Below are 11,485 nucleotides of genomic sequence, written 5' to 3' on the forward strand. Positions count from 1 at the left end.
CGGAGCTTTTTAGTAAAGCCTGCGATCAATAATCATTCTAACAATATCCACGCAAGGACCCTCCCTCTGCCTGTGAAGACATTATGAATCATCCATGTTATTTCTCAAGAGTTTCTCAAATATGTTTTTCACACTTGTGACGTAGCCATGGCTGAAAGAACACACAAACTGTGAGAATTACGAACTTCTGGAGTATATGTTGTTATTTAATCGTGATTAAACCCTTACCATTTCTCACAGAAATGTTGTTGTTGTTGTTGTTGTAAAAACAGTATTAATACATCCATTTACAGATAAACTAGGAAGGGATTTGGTCCTCTGTTTTTTGTGTTCCAGACAAATTATTAGGCCACTCCAAACATAAAAATACTGTAGGCTGTTTATAAACGGCATTCATTTATTCAATCTTCACAGTTTACATCAACATTGAAAATATTAAAACCATCTCTTTAACCAGGAAGTCAATTATATTTGACATATGTAAAAAAAAAAAAAAAAAAAAAAAAACATTCTAAACATTAAAACAAAAGGTTAAGATGTTCCCTCTGCCTTCCTGTGATTGTGGCTTCGGCTTGCCTCCAGCGTGACGACACTCATCCCACGTTCTCCACAATGAGCCGCGGTTCCAACAGCGAATCCCACCGCTCGTTCAGCTGCGCGATAGACATCAGAAAGCAGAGACACAGTGTTTCAGCACACAAGGCAGCTGGTTCACAAAGCGCCAACCGCTTTCAACTCACAACAATTAGAGGGGATCATCCTGGAGCCACGTTTGTATGACGGAGGGAGAAGGGTTAAACTCAGGCAGACGACTGACAAAAGAGAAGGCTTTAGCTCAACTGCAACAGCGATGTGCAGCGCAAATGTTACACTGAATGCTGAACTGGCAGAACACACAAAACTAAGTTCAAATACCAACAGGGAACTCTTCCCACTATAAACATAGGCCTATATTAATTTCTAAATGGACCAGGGGAGATTGAAGCCAATTCCACCGGTCCACTTAATACATCTATCTTCAAAAAGCTTAAGGTTTTGAACTTGAAAGTTTGCACTTGTTATTGGAGAAATTTCAGCCATCACAATCACTCTTTAATGTTAAATGGAATGGAATGGATATAAATCAGAAAGAGAGTCTGTGAGGAGGAGGATGATGATGATGATGATGATGATGGTGTATACCTGAGATCCTTGGGTCACTGCATACTCCACCACCTCAGAACCGTCAGCGTTCTCATACACCAGGTCAAATTTACCAGGTTCTGTATAAGCTGAACAGAGAACAGGACAGACTCATTAGAGAACCAACTAACGGAATAACGCTAAACTGAATCATCACACAGTGTATATGGAAACATCAAGCTCTTGTTACTTGTGAAAGTCTGTACTACACCTTTTGGTCTGGACATCAGTTCTATCTCCAACATGTTGGTGATGGCACTGAATCCAGTGATCTTCCCTTCCTGATGGAGAAAGCGGGTGAGTAAGATGAGGAAAAGAGTGGACCATAGGAGACATGAGGAGGAATAGAGTGGACCATAGAGACATGAGGAGGAATAGAGTGGACCATAGAGACATTAGGGGGAATAGAGAGGACCATAGAGACATGAGGAGAAATAGAGGGGACCATATAGACATGAGAAGGAAAAGAGTGGACCATAGAGACATGATGAGGAATAAAGTTGCCATAGAGACATGAGGAGGAATAGTGCGGACCATAGAGACATGAGGAGAAATAGAGTGGACCATAAAGACATACCCAACCTGTCTTACAAAAGAACATAAGAAGGCCGGATGGCTGAGATCAGCTGTGTATAGCTACTATGGTTTATTCACGAATGCCGAAACGGGAGTACAAATATTTATGTTTCTTATGTAGAACAATTCAACCAGCACAAGAAACTAACACTTCCTGTATCTCTTAGAAATTGGGAAATGATGAATGGTGTATGTTGCTCCCACTGTGCACTGTTTGTAAATGATAATCATCTGATATCATCAAGACTAGAGACCACAATTATGAGTCAGGTGTGGAATTGACACGCTGCTGAACTACCTGCATCAGTCAGCACTGGCTGGATACCTATGAATCCTCTTTTGCAATCCTCCTCTGGTAGCTTTCAAATGGCCGTGATATATAAATATTTTGAAACTCAATGCAGTTTACCTTGTAATCCGACACCTCCGGTGTGTAATTCTCAGTCAGCTCCAGCAGCTAAACGAAATCAAAACAGTTCATGAGGAAGAGACTGTACTCCAGAGGATACAATTACACACAAACAGAGTAATATATATTGTTTACTCAGTTATAATGACAATGCAACAAATTATATGATGTGTTCTAGAATAATAAGAACACTTCTTTATTCTTTATTTCAAGGATAGCCCCTTGAGATGTACCATCTCATTTTCGAGGGGGTCCTTCCAATATTAACAAACAATACAAAGCTAGTCGGGAGTAAGTAAGTACTACACATAATTTTAACATATAAACACAGAGACAAGACTCTCTAATAGAATGCACTCATTTAATTTCATCTCATCAACGACCCCAGCTTTAAACAGAGAGGAAAACTATGGGCTAGTGAAGAGTGTGGATTGTTGCCAGAAAGTCCTAAGAGCATGTTTTCACAGACACAAGCTTTGCGCCTGAAATAGCTCCACAGTTACTGTACCTTAAAGGCGATCTTCTGTCCCACAGGTGGAGGTGCAGCCAACAGTGGCAACACATTATAGTCCCGTGGGGGGGTGGGTTCAGGTGGATTCTGTCACATAATGAAAATGGGGGGGGGGGGGGGGGGGGGGGGGGGGGGGTTACAATTGACATACTCTCCAGCTGCTCTATAACTTCATTGCTTTCTGTACCCATTCCTGTATCTGTAAATACTCCATGTGAATATTTTCTCCCTATGTATATGTGATTTATGTATGTATGTCGTTGAGGTGTAATAGTGTATATGTGTATAAGCTACTGGATGACCTAAATTTCCCTCAGGATTAATAAAGTATCCATCGATCTATCTATCTATCTATCGATCTATCGATCTATCGATCTATCCATCTATAACGGAGGAAGGTGATGACAACCTAGGTCAAAGGTTAAAGGAGAGCGCACATATATGTAAATAAATGCCTACCCTAGTGTAGGTTTCTTCTAAAATGCAATCAATGCAAGTGAAAGTGGACACCAGTCAGACATCTATAGTGAGTAGTTCACAGACCTCTACATTTAAATAGGAAGGATGACATGTAATGGATGGACAGTTCTAAAGTAGGACTTACCCGCAGGATCAAACTAGTGTTGGTCAGTGAGTCATTAAACCTTCTGTCCTTCCTCTGATCCTCATCACTATAGTCATACTGCAAGCCCTTGTTCCACGGTGTTCCGTTCCCACGTCCGCCTCTTCCGCCACTTCGGCCACCAGCCCCTCTCCATGCAAACCTTCCCTCCCCACTCCCCGAGCCTCTTCCTGGGCTTCTCACAACCGCCCTGCCCCTGCCTGCCCCTACGACAGGAGTGGATGACACCACCCCGGCGACATTTAAACCCATGCCGTTCAGCACCGGTTTCCTGATGACCATCTGGATCTCCTCACTGCTGTCTGAGTCTGAGGTACTTGCGGCCGGTTTGGCGGCCGGTTTGGCTCCTGGTTGAGTAACTGGCTTTGCTGCTGGCCTGCCAGCTGAGTTCGGGGCAGAAGAAGGTGCTTTGGGGGTTGCTATGGCAGAGGGCTTTCGGGCAGGAGGCCTCTCTGAACTAGAGGAGGAGTCAGAGTCGGAGTCCGAGGTATGCGCTGATTTAGCCAGCGGCTTCTTTGAGCTGCCGGCTGAGGCCGACACTGAAGCTTTAGGGTTTGATGCCAGGGCAGGTGGGGGGACCCTGACAGGAGTCCTTTTGGGAGGGGGCCTCTCTGCACTGGAGTCGGAGTCGGAGGAAGAGCTCTGGGCCTTCTTTTTGGACACGGGTTTAGTCTTTGTGGTCACAGCAGCATTCGCAGAACTAGGATTGGGTTTTGCAGGGAGGGATTTGGCAGTGGGTGACTTTTTAGGGGGAGGCTGAACAGAGTCCGAGTCAGACGATGACGGGCTGTCCTTGCGTTTAGCTAAGCCTGGCTTACTGACGGGACCTGCGCTACTGCTCGTTGTCCTCGCAGGTTTAGGCTGAGCTGGTCTCTTTGGGGGTTCTTCGTCACTGCTGTCGCTGGAGTCTGATGATGCTGCCTGTGGCTTCTTGGCAGCCGGTTTGCCATTTAAAACAGGAGTAGAGGGTTTCTGCTTTTTAGTGGATTTTTCAGGCTGAGGTTTAGGCACTGAAGCTACAGAGGTCTGTTTGAGAGTCTCTGTTGGCATCTCAGTGGCTAGTGCCTCTTTCTTCTTCTTCTTTTTACTCTTCTTCTTCTTTGTCTTGCCATTCTCAGTCAGATCTAACTGGGTTCCCTGACTATTTTCAGTTTCTTTTCTTCTTTTCGAGGTGCTACTCTGTTCATCCTCCACCTCCTGTGTTTCAGTTTCCCGCGTTCTTTTATTGCCTTTACTCTTGCGTGTGTCTGGCTCTGCACCATTCAGTTGGGCCAAACTTTCAGCTTTCACCCTGTCAAAAAAAAACATGTTAAGAGGATAATGTAATGATCAATTGCGGTTAATTATTCGCATGCACCAGTAACTTAGCGAATGCAAGATAAAACACTAAATGACTTCGAATGCCTGTGATGTTTGATTCACATATCTACGTGACATGAAAGATCATCCACTGGCCGGCGTTACCTTATACTGTCATTATCCCGAACGACGTAGATGCTCTCCGAAGGTGGCAGGTAGCAGTCTTCAATGAACAGGTCTAAGCAAGTCTTGCGGCTGTAGTCAAACTTTTCCCTAATGACGCTGACCACATCTGCAACAACCCTGCATTTGTTGAGATCTATAAGCAACCAACACATACGACAGGTGGGTACGGCAGGAGGAGGATAATCAAAATACAGCCTCACTCGAACCACATTGAGGCTGGAAGCGGCCATTGTTGTTAGAAAGTGCGCGTTGGCGAAGTTTAATTGTGGTTATAATGCTAGCTACTGCCGTCTGTCGGCATGGAAGTTAACACGCCTGACTTCCTTAGTTAGGTCAGCTGACAGAAAAGTCATATGACTTCTGCCTATATGTTTTGTCCATCTGCTCCCCATAGCACAGTTTACAGTAACTTGTAAGCAAAAGGACAATGGGGCGTCCAACGACTTGTACCGTGGCGACTGTGCTGCTGCTGTTTTTGTCCATTCACAGCGGTAATTATACGACTTCTAAATGTTTTCTGTATGTCTCTTCTTCTTCCCCATATAACTTGCTGACTTGGCTCTATTGGTCGGCTTTCTATATGTCGCTAAACTGTGTACAATAGCATCGCTTTGGGCTGTTAAAGCAGTGTACCCTATTGCAATCAAACTTGGCAGACAAATTACGCAAATTAGATTTTGTTGTATCCTTTCCCGAAGGACAATGCATTGCTGAGATTTACCTAATGAAATCGAAAGTAACCTTATGGTGTCCTTAGCTGTCTTACGTTCTTTGAAGTCATCAATCATACCTGGGTTATCATTATTATTAACTAGCTTGCATTCTTTGTCAACAGGTTTTGCGGGTCCAGTATCTGCAGGGAAAGAGTCTTGGGGCTACGTGGATGTCCGAGAAGGGGCGCACATGTTTTGGTGGCTTTACTACGCCAACAGTCCTGACAACAGTTACAAAGAGTTACCGCTGGTGATGTGGCTACAGGTGATTTTATAGTCTCTTCTGAAATTATAACCTTTAATCTTAGAATTTTTACTCTTTTTTTTTACCCCACTACCCTTTTCTTTAAATTATGCGAAACTGTTTCAAGTAGATGTAGATAATATAGTGGCTGTTGAATGACAATTTCAATTCAAGTACCTTTTTTCTTTTTTTTTTTCATTTGTTCAGGGTGGGCCTGGCGGATCTGGCACTGGTTTTGGTAACTTCGAAGAGATTGGTCCACTTGACCGTGAGCTGGATGAGAGAGAAACTACTTGGGTGAATATTGAATATGCACTAAAATACTAGTAATGTGATGTATTACTCTTTCAATACATCACATTACACACCTGATCTAATTGTCTCTGCTTCTTGAAATATTTTGATTTTGTGGTGCTATTTTTAAGAGAATTATGACACCAATATTTCTCAGAAGGATCTGATTATTGTATATTTATTTATTTAAACTGGAAACAAACGTTTGCCCTCGGTTGCCCGATACTTGTATCTTGTCCAAGCATGAACCTGTGTCTGTTGTGTTCAGATTCAAGCTGCCAGCGTGCTGTTTGTGGATAACCCTGTGGGCACCGGCTTCAGCTACACCGACTCTCCAGATGCTCTCACCAAAGATGTCGCTACTGTGGCGTCCGACATGTTGGTCCTGCTGAAGGAGTTCTTCTCCCAAAAGGCAGAATTTCAGGTAAACTGTGCTGTGCAACACTGGGTCTTATACAAACCAGTACTTTAATACACAGCTATAGGGTTATTGGTTATATTTTGCTGTGCATTTTTGCCTTCTGCCCACAGAGCATTCCCTTTTATATATTCTCTGAGTCTTATGGTGGAAAAATGGCAGCAGCCATTTCACTGGAGCTCACCAAGGTAATTGATTCAAAATATTCAGTGCTTATTGAACCCAGAGAAATTCATGTGGTTTGAATCTATCTAAAAATTCAGAAATCTCTGTGTGTCTGTCTGTCTGTCAAGTCTGTCTAGGGCGTTAGTTACGTTAGTTATGAGATTTCGCATGTAGCTTACGCATGTCATGAACCTATGCATCCTTGATTTTGAAGATTTCTGAATTCATAGTTTGCGACATATTGTATTTTATCGTTTGCCGTAGGCACTATGGGTAGTGTAGTAATTCAGAGAAAGAGGGGCGGACCTACGGGCACTGCACTAGTATGATTAATTGAGGAACAGACATCTGTGTGGCTGTTTAAGATCATTTCCTCTGTGTGATCTCGTGATCATTTATCTCCCTGAGATCTGTCCCAGCTCTGTGATCTTGTCTTCTAGGCCTGTTATATATGTAACGTGTGATTTAGTGATTTTCCCATGTAGACCGTTGTGTTGTGTCGTAAATTTTGTGTAAGTACACTGAGAGCCACTTAACCCGGAGTGGAATTCCTTGTATGTGCAAACTTACTTGGCCAATAAACACGATTCTGATTCCTGAGGTTGTAGGTGGTTTAAATAAGCCGTTTCATCATTTGCAGGCTATTTCTTCAGGAGCAATTAAGTGCAACCTTGCTGGAGTAGCCCTGGGAGATTCCTGGATCTCGCCTCTAGGTTAGTGGCTGTCTGCCAAACTACAAGCATACTACGAACACATTCTTCTGTTTTCAAAATTCTAGTGAACTTGGTCATGTGAACATTTGGACTTCGATTTTCGTATAAGCCCTTGCTCCCTGAAGAAGGGCTTACACTAGCAGAAATGCCATGTTACAGCAGCACAGGCCAAAATTGCTGTCAGTGTGGGCATACTCCACCTGACTGCAGTGATCTGATGTAAGCCTGTTGGGTGCAGTGAGGAAAAATGCTTAGCTAAGCAGATATCCATTTCTGCTTTTTCATTTATTTATTTTTCCCCCTGCAGATTCTGTCCTGACATGGGGACCTTATCTCTACAGCACCGTAAGTAGTCTGCCTGTCTGTGTCTGCCTGTCTGTCTGCCTGTCTGTCTGTCTCTCTAGAGCAGCTAGTAACGGTGTCTGACCTTGCATTGAATTGCCACAGTTTCCTTCTCACTTGGGGAAATGTGGCTACCACACCAGCATGCAGCATCGACATACTTCAGGTCATCAGTAGTTCTCTTGAGTAAATATAGTTCTGCTCACGAGGAGACCGCAGAGGGAAGCCTTACACCAGAATCACACCAAAGCGACGTCAAAGAACTAGCGGCAATGAAGGTTGACTATTGCGTCACGTCACCTGTGTCTGGGCCAAAAAGTTGCACTTGAACACACCGCAAAAGACTATAGCCAACTGGTGCATGTGCTCTGCGATATATGTGTATTTATAGCTATTTAAAGGCAAGTTACTTCTGAAACTATTCTGGGTATATTCCAGAGAAAACCATGCAAGGCAGACATCTGAGGCCCTTGTGATCTTGTTAGGGGTATAAGGGCTATTGGAAGCAATCTAATAATTGTGTAAATGTTACCCTACAGGTGCTCACATCAGTATGTTACATGTACCGTAGGGTTGTGGTTTGGGCCAGATCTGTTTTGTGTTCTATGTGTAGGGGAAATTCTGTTCTGTATTCTATGTGTGGGGGATTATTCGTGGGGATTTCCTTGCTTATTCTTACTGATGGGGAAGATGATTCATTGTCTAGTCTGCGTCTTATATGCTCGTGGTAATCCAATGGAAACCCAAAAGGGAAGTATAATAAATAATAATAATAATAATAATAAATAAACTAATGGCTAATGTGATGCATCTAAGTGCCTTTTGCAGTGCCAAGATTATTGCAATGAATTTTAATGTTCAGTCTGACCTTCTCAGCATCATTATTGGGAATGAGCAGTGATTTGGTGCGGCGTCTTCTCATCCGTGTTTAGCTTTAGCTCTGTGTGTCTGTGCTCTACCTTGTTTAGCTGTGATGCTGTAGCTCTCTCTCTCTCTGTGTCTGTGCTCTGCCTTGTTCAGCTGTGGTTCTGTAGGGTGTGTGTCTAGATGTGGTGCTGTAGCTCTCTCTGTGTGTCTGTGCTCTGCCTTGTTTAGAGCTATGGTGCTGTAGCTCTCTTTGTGTGTCTGTGCTCTGCTTTGTTTATCTGTGGTGCTGTAGCTCCCTCTGTGTGTCTGTGCTCTACCTTGTTTGGGCTCAGATACACATACGCGTCTTTTTTCAGGCAGAAACGCTTCAGTAACGCCTTGGCAAAGTGCGGCGGCCAAAACAGAAGCGGTGCGCTTCCCTGCCTTGCGCTGGAAAGTTGAGAATAGTTCAACTTTTAAGCGCACCTAAAAAACGCTTCAAAGATGCAACGCGTGGTGGAGAAGGGGCGCACGCTTTTAAACGCGCCGTACCATAGGAATCAATGCATTTGCTCGCGTCCCGTTTTTACAAAAACGCGTATGTGTATCTGAGCCCTTAAGCTGTAGCTCTGTGTGTCTGTGCTCTACCTTGTTTAGCTGTAGCTCTGTTCTCTGCCTTTCAGTCTCTGCTGGACGACGCAGGCCTGGCTGAGGTGGGCAATGCGGCGGAGGCGGTGAAGCGTGCCGTGAGCGATGGACAGTTTGAGAAGGCCACGGAGCTCTGGTCCATCCTGGAGAACGTGGTGGAGCAGGTCAGCTGGCGCCTTTTTCTTCTGTTGTTCATGCTTTCATTCTGACTGCTCATTTTATGATAATAGTAATTTAAAGAATTTAATAATTCTGGGGATGATGCCTTTTGATAAATGTTGAAAGCATATTCATTATTTAATGTACAATAACAAAGTGTGTGTGTGTGTGTTGCAGAACACAAATGGAGTTAATTTTTACAACATCCTCGGTCAAGAATCTGACGACGATGATAAGTCTGTGAAGTCCTCCCTAAAGGAGGGCTATCTCTGTGAGTAAAAAAAAAAAAAAAAAAATCTTCATGTCCATACAAACTGGGTGCGTGCGTGCGTGCGTGTGTGTGCATGCGTGTGTGTGTGTGGTGACTCAGGCCTCACTGTAGTGACCTCTGTTCTCCGCCACTCCCCGCAGCTGCGTTGGCTAAACGCCACGTTCATCCCCTGAAGAGCGAAACTCTCGGCCAGCTGATGAACGGCAAAATCAGGAAGAAGCTTGGCATCATCCCACGCAACGTCACCTGGGGAGGTAGACTGATTTACTCCAATTTACCACCATTGTGTGGTTTTAACTAGAATAAAACAGTGGGTGGAATGGATGATCTTGAGTCATTGGTTTATAGTATAGTATCAACAGAGGAACACTGTCAAAGTCTGTAGCAACCCATGTGATTAGTAAGATTGCAGTGTTAGTTTTCTACCCTAGCATAAAGAAATGAAGACGATGGATTGTACACACACACACTCTTAGTCTGTCCAGACACACACTCTCAGTCTCTCCCAACACACTCTCAGTCTGCCCAGACACACACTCTCCCAACAATGTGTAATAATATGTCAAATGTGTCCTCTTTGAACCCCCAGGACAGGCGGAGGCTGTCTTTGCCAGCATGTCTGGAGACTTCATGAAGTCTGTGACTGATACTGTGGATGAGCTCCTGGATGCCGGGGTCAATGTCACCGTCTACAACGGACAGCTCGACCTTATTGTGGACACCATCGGTGAGTTCAAGGCTCCTCAAATGCCAAAAGCAGAGATGACTTAAGTGATGTTCTCTGGAGAGGTAGTACATAACCGGATAAGCCATGATTTAGTAAACCATATGGTTATTGTGGTTGCCACCTGGCAACGTGGCAGAAAATTGGTACTTTAATAAAAATAAAAATAAATGTATTGTATTTTGCTGCCACTTCCTTGTGGAGCTGACCACAATGCAGATGCGAATGACTTTTTTTTTTTTTTTTTTTTCTTCTTCTTATTGCTCTCAGGTCAGGAGATCTGGGTGAAGTCTCTGAGGTGGCCGGAGATCCAGACCTTCAGTCAGATGAAGTGGACCGCCCTGGATGACCCAGAGTCACCCGGCGTCACTGGGGGCTTCTTCAAGACCCACAAGAACTTTGCCTTCTACTGGATTCTCAAAGCTGGCCACATGGTGAGTTGGTTACACGCTAGCACCATTTAGTGTTTTTGTCACTTTATTAAAGTGTCTGTCTTTTTACCTATTCTACATAACTACCTGGCACCTGTATATAAGTCTCTTTATTGTTAAAAAGTGTGTGTGTGTGTGATCTACAAGTGACCGTGTTGGATTCTGACGATGCCCTCCTGTGTGTGTGTGTGTGTGTGTGTGTGTGTCAGATCCCGTCAGACCAGGGCCCCATGGCCTTGCGGATGATGCAGATGATCACCCAGCAGGAGTAAAAGGGACGATCTCATCTCCGATGGCGCCAGCAGGGCTGGCCCTTCTACAATCCTTTCAGACAATCAAATCAGCACGATTGCACCAAAATCACTCTGCCTCTTCCAGCCTAGACCTCTATGACCCCCAAGTCTCCAAAGTCCTGTACTGATTGAATGACTGCTTTTTTTTGATGATCTTATGTATTTACTCTAATGGCCCAGGAACAATAAATGGTTGGGATTTTCTTTTTTAATCTGTGTTGTCATGCATATGTTGTGTGTTCATGTGTTTCCCATAGAGGTCTAACTTGGCTTTTAGGGACTTTTACTTACTTACAAGACATCTCGCAGCTAGTATTCTGATTGGTCCATGCCCTCCTCTGGCTAATGAAATAGTACATGATATTAAGTGTTTGCAATGTAAGCCTCAACCACATGCTTTGGGTGACATTATATTTTATTACAAATTTCTCTTCAAGCA

The 11,485-nt window shown here is 43.9% G+C and overlaps 2 protein-coding genes across 2 annotated transcripts; one reads left to right on the forward strand and one right to left on the reverse strand.

The window, feature by feature from the left end:
• Positions 1-565: 565 nt before the first annotated feature.
• On the reverse strand, positions 566-5,015 carry coil (coilin p80; the record flags this gene model as incomplete). Its single annotated transcript, XM_080856542.1, has 7 exons — positions 566-653; positions 1,183-1,271; positions 1,394-1,463; positions 2,168-2,215; positions 2,676-2,765; positions 3,283-4,591; positions 4,765-5,015. The coding sequence occupies 7 exons, from the start codon at positions 5,013-5,015 to the stop codon at positions 594-596; spliced, it is 1,917 nt and encodes a 638-aa protein (XP_080712668.1). The 3' UTR covers positions 566-593.
• A 122-nt stretch (positions 5,016-5,137) lies between these two features.
• scpep1 (serine carboxypeptidase 1) lies at positions 5,138-11,145 on the forward strand. The gene is made up of 13 exons (XM_080856390.1): positions 5,138-5,276; positions 5,621-5,763; positions 5,950-6,039; positions 6,305-6,460; positions 6,568-6,642; positions 7,260-7,332; positions 7,640-7,677; positions 9,204-9,332; positions 9,505-9,598; positions 9,739-9,852; positions 10,188-10,325; positions 10,593-10,756; positions 10,963-11,145. The coding sequence occupies exons 1-13, from the start codon at positions 5,213-5,215 to the stop codon at positions 11,023-11,025; spliced, it is 1,341 nt and encodes a 446-aa protein (XP_080712516.1). The 5' UTR covers positions 5,138-5,212; the 3' UTR covers positions 11,026-11,145.
• Positions 11,146-11,485: the final 340 nt, after the last annotated feature.

The sequence above is a fragment of the Sprattus sprattus genome (assembly GCF_963457725.1).
Source record: "Sprattus sprattus genome assembly, chromosome: 18".
Lineage (NCBI taxonomy): Eukaryota > Metazoa > Chordata > Actinopteri > Clupeiformes > Clupeidae > Sprattus > Sprattus sprattus.